The 22,082-nt window shown below is 45.6% G+C and overlaps 2 protein-coding genes across 2 annotated transcripts in view; one reads left to right on the top strand and one right to left on the bottom strand.

Moving 5' to 3' along the window:
- Positions 1-9,220: 9,220 nt before the first annotated feature.
- LOC144128632 (uncharacterized) overlaps positions 9,221-22,082 on the bottom strand; it is a 31,715-nt gene continuing 18,853 nt past the window's right edge. The window contains exon 2 of the mRNA XM_077662172.1: positions 9,221-12,879. Coding sequence (XP_077518298.1) covers positions 12,461-12,865 — 405 coding nt within the window. The 5' untranslated portion in view covers positions 12,866-12,879 and the 3' untranslated portion in view covers positions 9,221-12,460. The remainder of the gene's footprint in view (positions 12,880-22,082) is intronic.
- Positions 18,115-21,162, top strand: LOC144128631 (uncharacterized). The gene is made up of 2 exons (XM_077662171.1): positions 18,115-18,631; positions 19,489-21,162. The coding sequence occupies exons 1-2, from the start codon at positions 18,449-18,451 to the stop codon at positions 19,765-19,767; spliced, it is 462 nt and encodes a 153-aa protein (XP_077518297.1). The 5' UTR covers positions 18,115-18,448; the 3' UTR covers positions 19,768-21,162.

The following is a 22,082-nucleotide window of genomic DNA, read 5'->3' as shown; positions in this document are numbered from 1 at the left end:
TGGTTTTTGGGGAAAGGAAATGGCGCAGTATCTGTCTCATATATCTTTGTTCTCGTCCTACTTAAATTTTAGTTAGCAGTTTTTAGTTAATTACCATATCAAATAACTTCTCTCAACCGTTTTGTAACTTACGCCAATTTCACTGCAAAAATCGTGCAGTAATTGTCATTTTACCTCAAAAATTTTATTTTTAAAAATTGCGTAGTCTTCCCGCGAACACTTGGTACAAAGCGATCAAAATTAAGTTTTTATCTATTCAAAAACAACGTACAAGCAGTGCAGAAATAATGGAGCACCATTGTGATGCATATGTTAATGCAAGCCCCCTCTATCATAGCATTGCCTCACGAATGAACCAGATGACAGTGTGGACAAGTAAACAACGCCGATGGACGTGTAAACATGCTTATTTTGCATATGTGACCGGTGCCTGAGAAAGACAAAAGTTGCTCGTATTCACGAGCTAGAAATCATTCTGGAAGCACTGGCCATCGTTATTCGATCTTCCGACCTTCTTCGTCCTTTGAAAACTTTCTGTCAAGCTTCCTTTTTTCTTATTTCATTTATTGTTTCCATCAACGGTGGGGAGCGAGGCAAAAAGGTACCGTTGCATATTGACTAGCACTTGTTCTCTACAAGGCAGTAGATCTGTACGCTGTGCAACATTGCGCAGTCCGAAGTAATGTAAAAATGAAAACTGACGCTTTCAGTGAATTTTATTTCGTGTTAAATGGCGACATATCATCTAAGCCGCATTTCTGGAAGATATAGACCGCTGAATGGCGGCAGCGTAGGCAGTCTCCACATCAGACCAGGTTGGCTAAGAATTCCGTGAATATAATACATAAATATGTTGCGGCACATCACGTGTCATCACCAGCTACGAATCTCTAGGGAACCCCCACAGTGTTTGCATCAACGTTTTTATTTTTCTTCGTAGGTGCATATCTATGTAATACGACGGAAACTACATAGAAAGAGGAACCCCTTCGAGAGCTCCAAAAATTGAGTGATGAGGTTGGCTCTAAGGTTTCAGCGAAATACACCCGGAAAGTACCTACCATAAGGTCACCCTTCGTGAACCTGGCGTGCACAATTATGTTCTACATTTTTTTACCTTGCTTCGTGTTCTTTGCCTTATCGCTAGTAATCCTATTGTTCAGTGGGTGAATTTGCGACATAGTAGCACTTACGCACTTGCGATGCAATGTTATGTCTGTGGTTGTTCGTTCAACTTATCATTTCCATTGGCCAGTTGCCCAAGCCGTCTACGCTGTAATGTGCGGCAAAGGAAGAACTTATGTCATGCGGTTGCAAAAATTCCAGTCATCGCTGCCCTTATCTTGCGGCAGAACATGGCTGCTGATAAGAGACATTGAGACTGCTTGCATATTTCCCAAGAGGTGATATGCTTATCGTGCGTTCTTTTCTCTCCTTTTTTCTTCGCTTAGGGATACATTCAAAGAGCCCTTCTCGACTGGGAAAAGTAATGAGAAACAATTAATTAAACTAAATTGTCTTAATATCCAACATCTAATATCCAACATTTTTCAACACAAAGGCTTCGTCAAGTAAATGGAATGAAATAAATATTACCCGCCAGAAGGACCGCTATCAGACCAGTCTGAAGGAGAAACATAGAGTACCGTTTTCAACTCTGGTGATCTCTTGCCATCGGTTGCAACAGCAGGGATTTTGTGTTGCTGCGCGGATATTGCAGGCAAAAAAAAAACACGCAAATATGATCCACACTCTTGTTTTAACCAAAATTAAGGCTCCCCAGACCCATCATCTGCACGAGTATCTGCGTGTACGCATACAATATTAAACAGTCAACATACAGTAGTGAAAGAAAACGTACTATATTTCGACTTTTTGAATATAGCTTTTTCTTATTTACTAAACCTTTAACACAAGGTTCGTGGGATAACAATATCAGACTTTTTGCACAATAGCAACCAATTTTCGTCATCATATTAAGCCACAATTTATTGCCACAGCAAATTTCTTGAAGAACTGCTTTCGGCGCTGCGTGAGGGTATCGACTATAATATTTGTTTTTATAACAAAATCAGGCATCAATTTAAGAATGCCTTTTCGCAATAACCTGACGCGCTATTGCTTCCCCCGCAAGCCTTTTGCGTCGGTCAATGCTTGCCATCGCCCAAGCATGGAGTCCAAGGTGTAAGTGGACGTCTAGCCTATGCTTCCCCGCTTTTTAAGCAGCTGGTTGACTTTCTTATTGGTGCTGCTACCTTTTTAAACCTTGCGCAACGCGCTATGATTACGAAAAAGCGTTCAATTGCAGCAGGCTGACTTAGCCACTCCCCAGAGACCAATATGCTTTTCTTCATCAAACTTTTTTAGAACCGTAGATGAGTGTTTTGGGGCGTAATTCTGTTGAAACACATATCCAAACCCCGCATTCTCGCATGCCTATGAAACCATAACCTTTTCAGGAGTGCTCTGATGAACTTAGGAGGGTAGATGTGTAGGCCAGTTGGTGAGACATGAAGGAGCTAGACACCGCAGCGGACACGTCGTCTTCTTTCTCTGTAACGTGTCCGCTGCGGTGTCTAGCTCCTTCATGTCTCTGATGAACCTCCTCGCTCATGGTACCTTGAATTTAGTCAAGGGGACAAACTCCACGAGAGGAAAATCAGCTCCCTCTAACAAAAAAAAATTTAGACAGTCTATAGAGTGTCCATAAACTTCTGTCTATAGAGTCCACAGACTCTCTTTAGGCAAACCCCAGAGAGCACTCTATATGCAATACAAACCATATAGACAGTCTATAGACAATCTATAAATTTATTGTCATACTCTTTTAGTAGAATTTTGTCTATAGACAGCCTATAGACTGTGAATACACAAAAAAAATATCTATAGGAAGGCAATGGGGTCTATAAAAAGTCGATAGACTGTCTATAGACGATTTTTATTAAGGTCATGCCGTTACGTTCCCGCCTCTATTGTTTAACGTGGGAAGTTGATCGCGAGATCAATACAAATTGCTTTTGGGCCGATGTATACAACGAACCTCATTATTCCCGCACGACAAGAAGTTCGATTCCCCGAATGAAGTGACACTTTTCCGTCCGTCACATATCCAAACCTGGTGTTCCGTTACCTACATCATCATGCACACCAAATTCTCTTAACAGATCTGCGAGTTTTAAGATGGACTCCTGTCGTTAAGCTCGGCAGATTGCACATTACGTCTCATAGGAGATGGAGCCACTATAGAGCCCCATACCAGGACCAATTCTTCGGAAATGTCGATAACAGGCTGCCTAGGGCTTTTGCGGCTCACGCGAACAATGACTTTCTCGATAACTCCCTTGGTCTATCTGGCGCGTCTCCTGAGAAGATCCAAAACTCAAACCTCCACTTATCCTATATCTCCTCAAAACTTGTGAGGGCGTGTACTGCGCTGCTTTGAAATGCAGTGGAAGATGATGGTGTTTCATCCCATAGTTGTGCCCGCGGATATTTGACATTTTAGCTATCGTCTTGACGACGTTCACATTCCACCCACTGCCTATAAGAAAAAAATGTTCAGTAATACATGTTTGGTTTATGGGGATTTAACGTCCCAAAGCAACTCAGACTATGAGGGACGCCGTAGTGAAGCGCTTCGGAAATTTCGACCACCTGGGGTTCTTTAACGTGTACTGACATCGCAAAGTACACGGGCCTCTAGAATTTCGCCTCCATCCAAATTCGACCACAGCAGCCGGGATTGAAAGTATTACATGTAACCGCAAAATATGTCACATGAAAATGACGGCAAGAACAACTCCTAACTGGAAACATGGAATAAATACATCGTAATATACTCAGAAAAATGTCAACAGACCTTTTATATCTGTGATATTTCGATATTTTTACGAACGAATTGAAAATATCTTATCTTTTTGTTCCCTACTGGATATTCCTACACACCACCTGTAACGAGACCATCAGATATCATCATTGTCACCAAAGAAGCTTAGCTTTGTCTTGCGACAGTTGCGGCAGACCCACTCCAGTCGGCCTCCCAAACTTACCACCTTCTTTATCTTTCATGGCCATCCAGTATACGTCTCATTTTCCTTGGCGTCCTTTGTGTAGCTCTGGGAGACCCTCAGATGCGTACTTTTTCTCCCGGCATACCCCACCGAAGTCCATCTCCTCATTATCTGAGCCAGAATATCATCACATCGAGTTTATTCGTTATGTTTCTTTTTGTTACACCCATAATTTTTTTATTTCATTACTTCCTGCACTGTCTTTAGTTTTATCATCAGCTTTTTCGTAGATCGTCAGGTACTCCGCTATTTTTGACCTGAGGCAGTGTTACAAACCACCCTTTACGCTGTCTTAAGAACGGTGATATATCCAGTAAAAAAAAACGCAAACATTTCTATGTATCGCAAACAGGTTTTCGCGCACATTTAACTTCCGACGACGCAAAATGCCAGTAAAATGACGATGTTCTTGCAGCACTGAACAACACTTCCTTCTACCCAACAGAGGGCAAAGACGGTGTGAAGCATGTAAACCTCTCCCCTTGTGCCAGCGTTATCATAACAAATGAAATCACTATCATTGCTTCATATCTCAGAGAAGGAAACAAGATACAAAAAGCTTAAACACGGGTTCCCTTGAAAAGCGATAAGCTGGGCAAGCGGGAACTGCTGCGTGAAAAAGAAAGTACTCTTGATCGTGCTCCTAGCAATCGAAACGGCGAATCCCAGCGCAATTTGTCTTGAAACTTAGTAGATATCTTGTGTGCCAAGTTATCGTCCGTTTACTGCTTCAAGTCTGGATTTGTCAGCGCCATTTGCTCAAACGATGTCTTCAACTCGGACGCAGGAGGAATCGAGGGTACGGCATTGTGGTGGTGTGGTACTTATCGCTTCGCTATAAACGTTTTTAGTGAATGCTGCTTTCCTAGTTTGATGCCCCTAGCGACATCTTTCAGATCGAATGCACATTTCTCATTCACCATTCAAATCCAATTGCGTCGCAGCGGTGAACATAAATACCCCTAAAAACTCGACGGCAGTTGACATCAATAGGCATAGTTCCCACGCATCGCTACCAATTACAAACTGCTGTTCCATTCCGAGACTGTTGAGCATTACTTTGGTTTTCTGCATGTTAATTTTAGGCCTACCGTTCTGCTCTACCTGTCTGACTCATTCTTCATGTTTCGCAGTTCATCTCCTGAGTCCCTTAGCAAGGCAATGTCATCAGCGAATTGTAGATTACTAAGGTATTCTCTATTAACTCTTATCCCCAGCTTTTCCCAATCAAGGCCTCTAATTACCTCCTGTAAACAGTCGGTGAATAGCTTTGGCGAGATCGTATCTCCCTGCCTGACACCCTTTCTGATTAGAATTTTATTACTGACTTTATGGAGGAATATGGTGGCTGCGCCACTGTTTTAGATATCGTAGGCCCATGGAGGAAGGGAAGAATTAAAGAGAGGTGGTTACATCCAATTTTTCGGAGGTGAGGGTTCCCCTCCCGCCCTACCTGTCCGCCGTCTGAGCGTGTTTTCGCATGAGCAGCAGACAATGAAGCAGACGACGCCACTGCACCGAATGTTACTAGTGGCTGGGCCATCGGTCAAAGTCGCCCAGTAGCCCTTGCGAAAAAACATGACTTCCGGTAGATTTTTGGCATGCAGCTCTGATAGAGAGGGCCTCTCCTTAGCTTTCCTTCCTCCATGATTAGACTCGTCTACACCCTTATTACGTAAAGCCTACTTGACTGCTGATTTTTCGATTGAGTTGAATGCTTTCGCGCAATCAATGAAGCCTATTATATAGGCGTTGGTCGTATTCTGCGCATTCCGCTATTGCCTGATTGATAGTATGAATATGGTCTGATCATTCGGCCTGATCGTTCGGCTGATTGAAGTTTAAGGTTGTTCTAACTCTATTAAAGATTATCTTACCAAGTACCTTGTAGGCAACGACCAGTACGCTGATCGGTATGCCATTTGCAAGTCCTCCGTTCTCCTTCCTTATGGATTAAGATGACGTTAGCGTTCTCCGAAGCTCCCGGTACACTCTAAGTCATAAGGCATTGCGTATACAGGGTGGCTAGTTTTTTTAGGACAATCTTTCCACTTTCCTTCAACAGATCTGATGTTACCTGATCCTCACCAGCTGCTTTCCCCCTTTTCATTGCTCCTAAAGCTTCCTTTACTTCCTCTTTCGTTAGGGGCGGGATGTCCCATCACTGTGCGCTACTGTATCTCTCATTAAAGCAGGTACTGATTACATTCCCTGCTGTATAGATTTTTGCGAGACACTTCGGCTACATTATTGCCTTATCCATATTGCTAATGACATTGCCCTCTTTGTTTGTTAACGCATACATCTGGTTGTTACCTATGCCTGTTTACCTCTTCACAGCTTTTAGGCTACCTCTGCTCTTTAGAGAATGCTCGATTCCCTCCATATTATATTTCCTTATCTATAGCTGCCTCGAACTTATTGATTAGCTTTTAGAGCTCTGCCAGTTCTATTATGTCTGTCCTGTACACAGTCTGTTCTCGCTCCTGCCTGCGTTTCCAACCCTCCTCTGTAGGTAACCGTTCACCCGATCTTTGTAGCACCATTTTCGAGAACACTGACCAAAAAAAAAGAGGGACACCAAATATGTTGGAAATGTGATTGCAGTAGCGGCTGCTAATGTCTTTACCGGACATGACGTTACGTCCAGTCTGCTGAAGTCCCTTCCCTCGTGCCAATGGGCGAACTTTATGACCGATGATCCATTTCTGCAACGTGGGGATTCAAGTGATATCGCATTAAAAAAAATCAGCAAAACTCAAAACTATAGGAAGCTAGCCCTACCTTTACGCACCTTTCGTCATGACAAATAAACGTATTGGAAAGTGAACGTGCGCGTGTATGAATGGTCGTTCGCATCAACAGCAAGGCTTGTACCCTGTCCGTAGATAAGCCGCCGCCACAGTCTGGAAGCCAAAATAAGATAGAAGCCCTTTTTTTTCCTTTACATCATCAACTTCAGCCTTTCAGCTTATCTGTCTCCTATTTTATTTTTCAACCATGGGATATTTTAACCCAGCCCAGCATCCAGCGACACAATTACAGGGCCCCACGAACCCTCCTCTTCCCTCTTACAATTATAAACCACTATTTATGCAGTGCTTTCGATACTGAGTGAGGCCGTCCGACAAGTCCGTCGAATATGCCAGAAAGTGTTCTTAAGTACGTCTTTTCTTAGCTGCAACCGGATGGCAAATGCCTGTCGTCCGACCGAATAAGCACCGCGGCACGATGAAACCTGACTCTCGACAGGCCCTCACTAGGCGGGCGTCTTAGCGGACCAAGCGCCCCTTTTTCACAAAGCCGCAGCTGTCGTCGAAATAGTTTAGTTTTCCGACCACTTCTCGTCTTCACACGGATTGATCACCACCTAATTCTTGAGAAACCGCGGGGAACATAACCTGGCCACTGTTGTGGTCCATGTTGCGTGTAAAGGTTCGGATCAGAAACGAGGCGGCCGGAGACAGAGCAGCGAGAGCCGCAGGGTGCTGAAGAAGAAGTTAGAGCCAATTTTACTTGTTTCCAGCAATTCCACAAAGCATCCGACAGCCTGCTATCCAGCTGGTTTTATACGGTCTGCTGTTCCCAGCTCCCTAGCTGGGTAATGTAGCTACTTGACCAGTGTCAAGTCAGGAGGTCACTCGTAGCCTTGTCGAGTCTCCCACAGCAAGAGACAAGACTACCACACTCTCGCGGATGTTCTGGTGTTCGGTGAAGAGCGACAGGTTTCTGGTCGCTATGAAAACCTCGCTGCAGGGTACAGTGACAGTGCTGTACCACAGGAAAGGCAGCCCCGGCTTGACCCAAGGCCTTATGGTTAATCAAGGTTCTAGGAAGGTCGCTGTCTGCTGGTCGCAGTGGCCCGTGGTAAAAAAAAAAACTGATCATACTACTATCCGTCGCCGTTCATCATAAAAGGGAAGAATCCTTGTTTCCAGCTGGCGCCGTCCTGCGCTAAGGTGTGCGCCCTGCCGAAATTTCTTGTCGGCGGGGTGGGTACGTAACCCTCCTTCTTACAACACAGGGAAAAGACCCTTTCTTCTGTCGCCGCCGCCATCATTGCTACGCCGGGAATCGACGCAGTATACCGACGTCTCTTGCCTGCCTCATTCGGCAGCTCACGGTAGTGTACACGTGAAAATCCATTCGGGCCGGAGGTTGGTCCCCGATCACATACCACACATACTTTCTGCATAGTTGTGGATTGGGCGACTCTCCTAACGACATTATCGTAAGAGTGGAGCACATGAGTGATGTTTGAGCCCTGTGTGCTCCCGAATAGCTGGCGTTGTCTGCTTCCTTGGCGCATCTGCACAGAAGGTCATTTACATATAACACTATAAATGGCTCTCGGCGAGACTCTGTCAATGTTTCCAGGCCATTCTGGCTGTACTGGCGCTCTTACGCAGCGCAAGTTCCTATTCGAAGTTTTTATCAGATCCGCCGGTCATGTGGCTGTACATATCCGCAATCTTCCCGCTGTGCGCATTTTCAATGCTATAAATCACTCTTTTTCAATTCCTATCCCACAGTGCAAAGAAGCAGTCCAGAGAACCATAGCTCCCGTGGGCCTCACTGGCACATTTTGTTTTCTGCTAATAAAATAGCTTCCTCTTCCAAACTTCCTACACGGGTTTTCGCTATTTCAAGGTATTAATATATCTTGCGGTAAAAAACTCGCCTTCGTTTCAGTAGGTTATAAAGCACAATGCTTGCTTACAGCGTTAGAATAAGCTGTGTTAGAAGAAGTTTTATACCGGTACCATGAGCATTATTTCTCATTTTCTATGTCACCGGAAGCACCCAGTCGACAGAACAAACGGCTTTCTTAATGTTCACGTTGTAATTATTTCGCAATGTCTATTTGTAATTGTTTTATGCTCACTGTAAATTTTGAAGTTGTGTTGATTTCAAAAATAGGGCTTATTTCTGCTGGTTGGTGCATGTGCTGTATTTATTTATTTATTTATTTATTTATTTATTTATTATTATTTTTATTTATTTAGAGGTATATAAGTCGAATTTAACGAAAGAGCAAAGCTTGAGAAATCACATGAGCTCTCTACTGCAAAAGATAAATACGTCCAGGGTTCGTTCACAAACGAAAAGCCTGCCTCGCTTACATGCAACGAATGGAGAAAGGACGAACATTTTGACCAGAATAAAGGATGTTTTATTCACGTAATCCTAGTTTTGGCTTGTATGAAACAAATACAATTTGAGAAAAACTTTGCACACTCGAAACGAGTGCTTATTGTCACCTTGTAGGGTACATGACATAAAAGCAGTTTCATTCCCTGTTCTGCTAACAAAATCAGAGAACCAGGCTCGCTAAACAGTTACTACAGGACGCAGGGAAAGTGCGGCCTTACGAAGCAATGCTTCGCCATCCCCTCACAGGATAATTATCAAGCTTCAGCAACCACGGTTCAACGTCCAACAACTGCCTACGCAAGGCAGAACGAAAGTCATACTCTTGTCTCGAACAATAAATATCACGTATAAATAAATAAATACACACATATATATACATTGTATGCGAACTTTTTCGTACAGCGAACTCCTGCTCACGTACGAAGGCAAGGATATTAAAATAAATTTAATAATACATACAAACAACTTTTGTGCAAGTGCTGTAAACACCATTTCTCATTTGTCATGTCCACAGAGGTTCAGTCACTTTTTATTTCATTTCAAGTTATTCATAACCTCTTTTATAAACATAACATTTATAATTATTTCTGAATAAAATTTGAATCGGACAATGCACAGCTTAGGGAAGTAAGGAGAGCCCGGATGACCAAAAAAGATCTGCTATTTTCCACACGTGGTGTGGCCACTTATGTGGCAATTTCTGCAGTTATCGGAAACGATAGAAATCATCCATGAAAATGCGGCACTAGCAGTTGTTACGCTGAAACCTTATACTGCATTAAGAACTGACGCAACCTTTGCTCAGTACTAGTTTCCTCTGACGGGGGTCACCTGGTTTATCTAAAAAAATGTCAAGTTGTTCGCTATCGCCATCAGCCAGTGACGCACGGTCATTTCAGGGAAAGTTCGCGACGACCGACTGACCATACACAATACTGCGTCGTACTCCTTTCGCAATAAAACCTTTTATTTCCGACATCAGTAGGCGCTTTGACAGAAGAAAAACGATTGCGGCACAGAATATGTTATCTCTAAAATTGGTCTAATATGAGCCAATCGTATCGCCACAGAATTTTTTCTTGGAAGTTTGTAATTACAAAACCGTATGGAAATCACAGGACATTTATGCGACTTATTTCGACTGATACATTTATAAATTGTCAATTTAAAGCGCAGCACTCCTGCATCCCTGCTGCATACCGAACCATTCGCTGTTAATTTGACAACGTTATACAACCCTATTTCTCTAGCGTTCTTGCGAACGGACCAAACCAATGGACAAGAGAAACGAGGCCATCAGCCTCCGCAACTTTGGTTTTTACGTGCCGGCGGTAGTCCTTATCAGCATTTCTTAAAAGAGGACACTAAATAATGGTTGCCTACAAGGAATACCCGCTGATGAAAGCCGATGTTGAAGTGGGTTCGTAAAGTGCTGCTCTGTCGTTCAGTTTGTTGGCTAGTGACTCATACGCATCTTTGTCTGTGCGGAATGACCAATCAAAGGCGAGTTAACCTTCGTTTCCTTTAGACTTAAAGAAGTTTGCGTCCAGATATCAAAGAATAAGCTAGAAAGGCGTGTAAATTGGCGTGAACCAGTCTAGTACAACAATAAGGTACATAAATTAATAGGATAAATAAATAAAGTATAGCTGCAAAACATACATCTTGCAAATAAATAAATATGGTTTTGTTTTTACTCTTCCCCTCCACTTTTCTTTTTAGGGATCTGTATAGTAATAAGATCTCTTTTCATTTTAGCGTAGTTCTCCGTTCTTCATCAACTTCTCGTGCTTAAATGTCTAGCTTCACTAGTACAAAGCTCCATCATTACCACATTCAGTTCATTGTCAAAACTAAGTTTTCGACATATATGTTTCGTGGAATCAGTGTCGCACAGGTATTGCGAAGTATGGCACGAATGTCGAATGCTCTCAATAATATTCATCTCCTCTATTAACAACACAGCATACAAAATTCATCTGAAAGGATACACACATGCAAGATTCTGTGCAGCCGATACAGAAAAATAAGCTGCAAAGCGACATCAGTAACGTTCGCTTAGGGAACATAACAGAAAAGGGAAAGTTTTCCTAGGGTTTTCTTGTTTTCAAACGAATACAAAAACAAAATTAAGAAAGCAGTGCCCACTTTCACCTCGCAATAACATTAACCGCAAACGTTGTACACAGTCAAGTGGCCTGGGCTGCGAGTTTTTTCTTGATGTACAAGAACCTTTTCTTGAAACATCTCGCCAACCTTTTGCCTTGCTCGTAGCTTTGCTGATATGCCAAGGTAGCTTTTATTCTAAATATATTTGCCAAACTGTAAAGCCTCAGTCGGTAGCACGAAGTTTTTGCGCACTGCAGGAAGCTCTAACTATCGTGTGACCATTTCCAAGCACGTTTTATAATAGTGACACGTTGCACAAAATCTGAGAACGAAGTTCTACTACGGTGCTCTGATGTGAAGTGGACTGAGTGCAAGCGGAGTTCTTGCTTACAGTTAGCTCTTGCCATGAGCTCAAAGTGTTTTTCACAATTGCCACGACCAGACAAGGAGCAGCGAAGGGAATTCTGGCTGGCTATATCATATCACGAGCAATTCCTTGAGATCAAAATCATTAGCCTTAAAAATGTGGTTTCCTGCGTTGACTCAGAGATCACCGCGCAGGCAGCTTCAATATATTTGCTGCTGCGTGAAGCAATGCGCTGCTTTATTTAGAAATGGTACATTGCTGCCTCCTATAAAACAATATAGATGTAGTTCATGTTTAATCCGCTTGTGAACCTGCCTACCACACTGTTGTAAATTAACGAAAAAGCAAAAATAACGGTGAACTAGAACATTGTGCTTTGGTTTCCGGACACAAGCATCCACCCCGTAATATCAGAACGCAGCGAGTTCGTTTATGACCTCGAACATCGATCTCGCAAGGAAAAATAGCCAAAAGGAATAAAACGGGGAAACGAGGGGTCGGTGAGTGGCCGAAAAGCCTGTCACCAGGGTATCTTCTTCTTCCGACTGCCTCGTATCGAGGGGTAGCTTCTTCAGCATGCAGATGTGCGACCAGCACGGCCTTCTTCCCCAGACTCAACGTGAACACGTGTCGCGTCGCTTCCTTGTACAGCGTCTCGCGATGGGGTGGGATGTTTCTTGGTTCCTGGAATGTGTGTGGTGGGGGAGGTGCGTAGAAGAGCGATAGAGGATGCAACGTCGGGGAGGACGAGTCGGGCCCCTTAGTCCGCGCTCCGCCCTCGGACGTCCCGTATGGCCCTGAGCAGCAGGCCGTAACGGTCCCGGCTAGGCCGGGCGGCGGCGGACACCGGCTGCTCCAGGAGGAGCTGCTCGCGGGACGAAGACGCGGACGAGCCTCCGGCCAGGCCTGAGGCCGACGGTCCCGCGGCGTCGTCGAGCAGCAGCGACTGGACGTCGAGCACGGGTTCTCGGATGAGGGCGATGGCTCGCGACGAGTCCCTCTTGCCGAAGCGCATGAAGGTTCTCAGCCGACAGCGCTCACAGGCGTCTTCGCCAGGGGCCTTCTGGCAGAGAGCGCGGCAGTGGGGCGGCTGAGCATCCGCCCATGACGGCGCCAGCAAGAGCCCCATCAGCGAGGTCACCAGGCACAGGTACGTGAGGGTCATCGTGGCAGCTGGTCCTGCGATGAGGGAAAGACGGAGAAAGACAGAGGGTTACCACCGTGTGTCGGCTCAGCTAGACGATTATCAGGTCTCGCACAGCTGGGTCACAGAGATATGTTTACGCCCTAACAAACGAAGACAATATGGCACGATAACGTGGTAGATGTATGTGGGGTTTAACGTCCCAGAGAAGGACGCGGGCTATGAGAGACGCCGTAGTGGAAGGCTCCGGGTTATCTTCACCACCTGGTGTTTTTCAACGAGTGCCGATATTGGACAGCACACGAGCGTTTTTGCATTTTGCCTCTATCAAAAGTCAGTTTAAGTTATGATTATCTTAGCCGCTATTCTGCACTGGGTGAAGAGGAGAGGGGAAGAAAGAGGACTATAATTTGTGATTATAAGGACATTGAGATCAGCTTCAATACGGTCACTATGGGTGCGAAAACAAAAAAATATACCACAACCACAAGTTTACCTCATCCGATAGGTTGTTTTTTTTTCATTGGCGTTTTTGCGTATATCTGGTTAATGCGAGACGGCTACAAGTGCGTGCGGTGCAAGTGCTACGATAACCTCATCAGCGCGAAGAAAACATGAACCTCACTTTAGCACACATGCGTGCTAGAAACACTGCACTGCAACACCATAATGTAAAGTGAAGTTCTTGCACTAAGGCTCAAGACTTTGTTCGCATCAACCGTGAAAGGTAATGCAGCAAACATAAGTCGGCCCTGTGACGATATATTTCTCACGCTTTCCGTCACAGCCAGTTCAATTAATGAGCTCACATTCCTGAAAAAGTAAAAAAAACTCAAACAGATTCGTGGGGAACAAAAATCGTTTCCCAAATTATATTGAATGAAATAAAACCATGAAAATTCTGAAAAAATCTAAAACACATAGGTGAGTTGCCCGTGACATCCCAACCCTTCATGCATCCATTCTCCCCAGCATGATCAGCGCGTCCCTTTCTTGCAAACTAAGGAATATAAAACTCATTGTACTTAAAAATTGCGAGACTAAAGCAGTGTAGCGGCTTGTTCAATCAATAGCCATGAGTTATAAGGCTTAGCTGTTATTGCGTGGTACTACAACAATTCCTGTGCATTTGCTTCTCACCTCCCATGATTGCTGTGAAGGACCCTCAAGTTCGCTACACTGCTCATGATGCTTCATTACCTACAACGAGGACCTGCAATTTCACTGGATCCTGTACAAAGACGACTGCTACCACGCCGGTTTATATTACAGGCGCATCGCTAGGCCACTCAGTTATCCACGAGCCATCGCCCTCTGCTCGTCTGCCAAACTAATTCACACTCTGCTCATGACCTCTCCTTCTAAAACAAGAACAGAAAAGCTTCACCTAAGACTGCCGACCTACGACCACGTAAATAATAAAGGACGCAGCAGCAGAAACCTGCTGACGCGAGTGCAAGGTGATATCTGGCTTCCCGTAAGTTTGCGCTGCGAAAACTTCTTCACAGATGACGTCCTGGGCGGTGGCGTTGTCTCCCTTTTCATCTTAGAAGATAATATGTGTACTATCTGCGCTAAGACAACTAACAAACAAATAAAATTTCATTAAAAAGAGCGCGGGGGCATTTCGTCACCTTTATTTCCGAGCTAAACACCATTTCCCTCAGCTTTTTAAGCTCCCCTTCCGGAAATAAATAAATACATGCACTATATACGCAAGCTAAAGGTGTCGCAACACAAAAGTGACTGCGGATAAAGAAACAGAGCAGAGTATAACGGGTGCGTCATGCAGCCACAGTGAGAGGGGCGGAGGAATTCCGCGGAACGAAACGAGTAGACGAGGCTTAGCGTCATCCTGGCAACGGCTATGGGGACGAGCCGGCTACTTTGGGACGATGTGTCGCCATCGCCAGTGAGGGCTCTTGCGGCCGCCAAGGTTGCCCCCGTGAGAGTGAGCAGACTGGGATGCGATGGCTGGAACGGGGACAGAAGGGGGGGAGAGGGGGAGTGTAATGTTAAGGCAGCGTCGCTGCCGGTCTGTCCCGTGGTCCCCGCAAATAATGCATCCGGACCGCACCCTCGCGAAATATTTGAGGAAGCCTGCATGTTTGATGGGCAAGTTGGAATAACGTCATTCGACACTGGCTATCCTAAACAAAGCCAAGTCGGCCCGATGAGCAATTTGTTTCCGGTGCTTTCGTTAGGCGCGCAGCAGCTAACAACTTTCAGCGCGAATGCTATCAGTAGGTTCTCGATTTCAGTTCGTACTCCGACGGGACTGTTGAGTTTTTGTTGACGAGAGAGAGCAATCATAATTACAAGTACCACGATCTCAAACATCACCCGATAGTTTTATTCGAGCTAGGTGGTTACGTCAGTGCCGACGGAAACTTTTATTTTGTTTAAGTGGGCCTCTCCATTAGCGGCGTTGAAGATAAATAATTAATTTCATCTACATTAATTTCAGTATGCACTTTGCTTTCCTGCGCCGCGCTAAAACTTTTCTTGTGAAGACTTTAATGCTCTGTTGAGCTTAAAAAAATAAACCTCGTCGCTCACGTGCTGACGAACATGAATAGGCCATGTTGCGTTATCCCGCATCCGCTCCCCTTATTTTCAGCTAGTAACCGAAGACGTCATCCAGTGCCTCTCTCCCAAATAGTCAAGCTTTATTCGCAAACGAAAGGTCAGCGAAAGTTTAGCTTCGCTTTTTTCCATGGCTATTGAACAGGGGTTTAGGAAGCGTTGCCAGAAACGTCATTTCATCGTAGCAAAAAGTTGTTCGCGGAAGTCTCTGCTCTTTTTTTCTAAACAAATGGCGGTCACAATTGTTAACTGAAAAGCGTCAACACAGCGCGGCTCTCGTACCAAAGCATACTCCGGTCGCCTAGCCAAGACAGTTTCTTTCGTGCTCAAAATGTTAGCCTACAAATCTCGCTTCCTGCGTTTCCTCTTAATTACAAGCAGATTGTCTCGCATGACGATATCCGCAAATTCAATCTATGCAAGCCGTGGGCCAACAAGCCGTCACTACTGCACTCATCAGCCTTACAATCTGCTTCCGCTCCTGCAGCAGTAAAGGCTAAAGGTAATTTTTTTGCGTGTATGTTCAGGCCACAGCATATACGACATTTTCATTGACGTTAACACTTGATATAGTTCCGATTCGAGGCACAGACACCAACATCTCCACTCCTACGTCCGCGTCGCAAATTGACGAATGAGGAGCCACGCTGGATACACAAAGTGACGTTTTTTCGCCCACTCTCACGGTTTGTAAACAAGCGGCACAAATTTGTTAAAGCCTAGTGGAATCAGGAAGGGCCCGGAAAAGAAAGAGAATGATGTTGTGTGTGATGAAGACAGAGGGGGAAGGAGAAAGGGAGAGAAAGAAAATGGGTGTAGGCTTGGAGAAGGAGCTTGTTGAGAGGACGTGGTGACAGATAAGCGTCCCCTACAGCGGAGCAAGGCAGTGTGTTTGCCTACAGCCGTCGGTGCCTCTTTAACCAAACAATTCGCGTGACACGTCAATCAAGGAGGCCGAGCCAGGAGCGCAACTACACAATCGCCCGTTCATCCTCGACCATCGCAATCATAGCTCGAGGCGGAGGAAAGGAGGGCATCTGTGTCAGCGTTAAGTCGCGACCGGCGAACCGCCAGAAACTTGAGAGACTTCACCGTTCCCTCTTCCTTACGCGTCGACTCGGCTTTGACTCGGACGGCGCGAACAGCACAGCCCGAATGTTATGGTCACTTTCCTTTTTTCCTCCCGCAACTGTTCGTTCGTATCGACTGTAAATTCATTCTGCAAACCACGAGACACGCGCACAGGTGAAAAGAACGAATTCGTTTACTTAGAATAACGAATCTCGCGAACAGGTGAAAGGACAGTGGCACGAAGGAATGCGAACGACGACTTGGAGAGACATTCCATTACTCGTCGGCCCCGAATGCAAACAAGGGCCCGGTCTATATTAAGGTGAAGACTTCGTCGGAATTATTCAGCGACGCTTCTTCCAAGCGCGGTTCTTACTCCACGGCTTTATCTAAACGACGTGCCCTGTTTGCACTTTTAAGCGGTCAAACAGAGAATAAAAAGACAGGTAGCTGGCAGTGCGCTTCGACTCCCACGCAACCACAGCGAGATATTTACTGAATATTTGTTCCCGCTTCCTTTTTTTTTTTGCTTTCGTACAAAGAGTAGCCGCACAGTTTTGCGGTCTTCGAAGCCTCCAGGGCGGGCTCAATAAAATCGAAAGATAGGAAAGCCGTATGAAAAGACAAAGCCGAGTCAGAAGCCCGCGGGACAGCCAGCCATGCAGCCAGCCGAGCCAGGAGCCGGGACGCTCTTGAGAGAGAAACACGTCTGCGCCCGCTCCCCTGTCAAGAAATCGAATAAAGACTTTTCCGACTCCGCTGGGGGCAGCCGGGGAGCGCTGCGGCGGCATCTAATCGAGTCGCCCACGATTCCCTCGAGCCTCATTGGATTAGCGGAAGCTAAAAGGCCGTTAAAGTTTAATGCCGCCACTCCTGCACCGTTGGGTTCGACTGCGCCGACGCGCGGGTGGGAGACGCCTGGGACGTGCTGGCTCGATCCCGTTTTATCGCTGATCGAGAAACTCGAGTTACTATTAACCGAGACGAAGATTCCCGAACTGGAAACTAGTAACGCAATCTCGGATTGTCAGCGACAACAGAGTGGCCTCATCTCGTCACTTGCGGCCCGTCCTGAAACGCTCTCGAGTCCAGCGATACTTGACAGACTATGCTGTCCTCTAAATGGCAACGGTGGGTCATTGACTTTTTATGCAAGGCGGCGGCCTACGTTCCAATGAACTCTAATACATGTAAACACCAGCGGACAACCGTGGGAAAACAAAAATGGCAGCCATGTTAAGCGCATTCACTTACGTCTCTTGACATCGCACACTAGTATGCGTGCCTGTCTGTGTGTGCTTACAGATTATCTTCATGTACTGGAAATGTAATAAAATATACTATGTTATTAGTATATTAAAATATACTACGACATATGCCGCTAAAAGAAATAGGTCATACTGCTGCTGTTGCTCAGTACCAAACCACACTAGCAGTCAGTAGTTCACGAGGCATATGGGCAGCACAGTTATCAAACTGATTCAGCTACGAAGAACTGCATTATTTCACACAGTACCCAGTCCCGCTATCGTCCACGTCTTCTTCTAGCCGTGACACGCTTACGCCTAGTAAAAAAAAAACAGATAGTGCATACTGTGTTCGGGAGAAGACCTGCATAACGCTGATTTTCCTCGAATGAAAACGTACTTAAATAAAAAAGATGGTGACTTAGCGAAGTAAAGATAAGAAAAAAACTGATAACGTCCTTTACTAAAGCGCACATTCACCAGCGTTGCATATTTTGACCACTAGGAAACGCCTCGATCATCAAACGCGTAGTGCGCGCGAATGACTCAAGAATAAATCACTTCCGTTCACTGTGCGGCTGATGCTGGTCAAACAAAAGACATGCCGTCGTGGTAGGAGCCACCAAAGCCCTGTCGAAGGCACTCGTCCACCAAGAATCTACCTGAGCCCGTGAGCAAGGCCGCCAAAGAGAGATCGGCCATGTCTCGACACAAGCCGTCTAACTGCGAGCGGCTCTTGCGCTCGTATGTGGACTCCAGGGAGCTGCACCGCATCGAGATCAGCTACAACGAGCATCTGCACCACGGGCACATGCTGCCGGCTGTGCAGTACGACTACGGTCGGTGCCTGGTCCTCAGCCGCTTCCCGGCTGACATCATCAAGGTGCGTGGCAGTGGGAAACATGCTGGTCGCCGCTATTTCCCGACACGCCGCGAGGCAGGCTGCATTGCTGCTCTCGAAGCCGACTTTGCGTTACACTACTTTAGTCAGTTATTGGAACAGTTAATTTTGTCTGTTTCACGCACTTCAATATTGTTTTCGGTCTCGACATAGGTGTGCTTGCGGTTCTAGATCATCAGGAATAGTCATGGCTCATTGAGGAAGAACACAATGCTCCTTCAGGTGATTCAATTTTGACGAAAAAAATTCACCATAGTTTGTTGTCCAGTTCCTAGGCATACGAGGAGGAAGGTATTCTACCTTGCCGTTTTAGGACCATCTTACTCCACCGGGCGCAAGTTCAGGTAAACAAGAGTCTTTTTTAACCTCGCCAAGAACGCTGAGAACGCGCCACTGGTGCGTAATAAGATCAGTGTGACGTAGTTTGCGCACGCCTGATTGCGTTCTTTCATTGTAGTGCGTCATGTGACGTCATTGCATCATGATGTGGTTTCATTTTCGTCCGCAGTTGCCGCGGACGCAGCCAGTTCTGCAACTATATGTAGCAGTGAAATCACTGTAAAATGACATTTCCTTGCGAAGTAGCTTTCACTGTAAAATGACATTTCCTTGCGAAGTGCCGAAGCTACAAGCTTTTGTTAATGGCACTGCGGCACTTGGTAGTAGCTCTACGCGTGAGGAAGCCAAACTCCGCTGTAGACACTCGGTATAGGGCTATGCTCTTCTTGCCAGGCCAACGCTTTGCAGAACTAGTAGTGTGCTACCTTTAAAGCCGTGCCAAGGCGCTGCCGGCCAACCGAATTGTGGAGGCAGCCATTTGATAGCTCCTTGCATCGCAGGGAATCGTCCTGATGGAGCAGCTGACACAGCTCGAGTACCGGCCCATCGACTGCTGCTACATGACGGCGCTCGCGCACACCAAGCTGGGAAACTACAGCACGGCGCTCCACTTCACCAAGATGATGCTGGCCAAGGAACCGCGCAACCAACAGGGCCGCGAGCTGCAGGAGCTCATCCACCGAAAGGTGTTGCGCGAGTACCTCTTTCAAGTGGCCGTCGTTGGCGGAGTCGTCATTATGATTAGCGTGCTCATCTCCATGGTCATGGCCAGACGCTGACGAATGACACCTCACGACGGACTACCGAGCGTTCTCGTAGTGCCGGGACTGGTCATGTGCAGCAGGTGCCTAGCGGGCTTGTCCGCAAGCCACAGTGAACACTCAAAGTCCCTGCGAATCTCAAGCCTGTGTTGCCTACAGGCTTTCCAGACTTCCATCCCTCCGCGCTGTCTGGGAGCCTGCTACTTCGTTTGCCGTAGAGAGCTGCATGGTGGTTCTGAAATGTGTTCCGACCTGTCAAAGGGCATTGACTAAGAAGAGAAAAAACGAGACTTCCATCATTTACTTTACGTGCCGGGCCGTAGGTGAAGCTCGTTGAAATTAAAAAGCACCAAAGGGTCATTAGCCTCCGCTCTAACGTGTGCCACTGCGTCGTGCACTAACTGCAATGGCACGTGGCAGGTGGATTCACTACTTGTCAAGTCTGTCTTGCGTCTAGTACACAAAAGGCGCGTGCGCTATTGTCGGACGCTGCATAACTTCAGTAGTACCCAATATCAGATCGATGTATGATTATATTAAGCACGTCTTTTATCATACGTTAACTACCTTTATCTTCCTTTAGACATACTGTGAGAACATTATAGCTGAACAGCTCTATTACATTCCAGCAAGGTGCTCTTTTGAATTGTAGGCTCAATTCCTTTGTCATGCGCTCATGGTGCGCGCGGCTACACTCTCCATAATTAGTCTTTTTTCGTTGTTTTTTCCTTCCACTATATCTTTAACCAGACATGCCTAGCATTAAAGTATGGCATTTACAAAGAAAGTATGGCCTTTGCACAGCCCTGGAGCTCTTAACTCTTTTCAGCTAGCATCCTTACAACATAAAAAAAGCCCGCTATTCACCACGGCACGTTCTTATTGTGTTAACGCAAGAAATAACCTGTTTTTAGTATATTCATGCGTAGTTATCAACGCAAATTGAAAACCCAAGCCTATAATTCTTATGCCATCGAAAGAAAAGAAAAAGTATATACAACTGCAAAATTGGCGCTTTCAATGGAATGACAATGAGCGTTGCTCGGCTCATTGTTTTAGTTCTGGGGACCCCAGCCGCGTAATATGATATATGCTTCACTCTCTTATGCCACGCTGCTTAGAAATAAAAAACAGTCCCGCAATGTCCACCGATATGAAAGGGGTCCTGCTTGTGCCATCATGCCAAGCCTTTCGGCCAGGTCATTGTGCATAGCTCGTTCAGTTCTTGGCCACGCGCGGAAACCAGACTCCCCAAAGTTCGAACTCCACGACATATCCTTTCTATATGCATCATTTTCTCCCACCGTTTCACCAGATTGTGGTTGCCCCTTTTTACCTCCTTGTTCTATGTGTTGTTGCCTTCTTGTATAAAAAATATATTTGTGTAGCGCCAGCTATAGTTGAATAAAAATAGCAAATATGAGTAGATTCTGAAGACAACGGCCGCTAAAATTTCATACTATTGTGTTCGTTCCTTCGATGTCACCAGATGCATTACGTCATACCAAGCGCACCAAAGATCAGGCACGCGCAAAGTATATCCGAAGAGTACTAAACCAACTGAGACACAGAAAAAAAAATAAGATGAAACCGCTGAGGGCGGAAACTATATACTGCAGTTGCGCATCTATGCATGCAGATCGAGCACAGCATATAAGCTGGCAAACTTGAAGGCGCTCCACAACACTGAATATGGTTGCGTGAACGTCGATGAAAAACGCACGTGTTTTTTTTTTTGCAAGCTTGCTAAACCCTTTCAAAAGACATCGCAAGCACACGCGAAGCAGCCGTTTGTTAGCTGTACCGACGGTTTATCTATTGCTATTCCATAATAAAGCGTGCAGGTCGTCAGCATGAGGTACCCTACGGTACGTTAAGATGTTCTTCGCAAATGGCCTCCAAAAGGTAAATGGGTAGAAGTGAACAAAAACTGCACACGGATCGAGTCTTCGTTGACATTAACGCTAAATAGACTAACTCGCTGTTCTGTGTGCCTATAAGAACCCAGAAAGTTGAACTGTTCAAGGGACGGTGCCACGTTCGATAACTTTAAACCTGGCTGATAACACCGCACTAAACCGCGGCAGAAGACAAAAGAAACACAAACCCTGCGCTGTTATGGGTCGAATATGCTTTACCCGCTCGCTCAAGCTTTCATAAGAGCAAGAGTCGTCCTTGCAGCTACTATAAACAAACAAGGTTGTAACAGCATCGTTTCGGTTCTGGGATTGTCTTAAGCCTGTGAAGAGACAAAAATCCAAAACAATCCGCACATGCGGCTCCGCGGTATCGCCTGTTTGGTGCGCTTAGCAAGCTCATTATTTTTAAAAATT

The sequence above is a fragment of the Amblyomma americanum genome, chromosome 4 (genome assembly GCF_052857255.1).
Source record: "Amblyomma americanum isolate KBUSLIRL-KWMA chromosome 4, ASM5285725v1, whole genome shotgun sequence".
NCBI classification, from domain to species: Eukaryota; Metazoa; Arthropoda; class Arachnida; order Ixodida; family Ixodidae; genus Amblyomma; species Amblyomma americanum.
The sequence above is the reverse complement of the archived record's forward strand: the minus strand, read 5'-3'. Positions and strand labels throughout refer to the sequence as shown.

Excerpts from the sequence above, each read along its gene's own strand:
- LOC144128631 (XM_077662171.1), top strand. The coding sequence starts at position 18,449 with ATGTCTCGACACAAGCCGTCTAACTGCGAGCGGCTCTTGCGCTCGTAT. Across the intron at positions 18,632-19,488 it reads TCCCGGCTGACATCATCAAG|GGAATCGTCCTGATGGAGCA; the intron begins GTGCGTGGCAGT and ends CTTGCATCGCAG.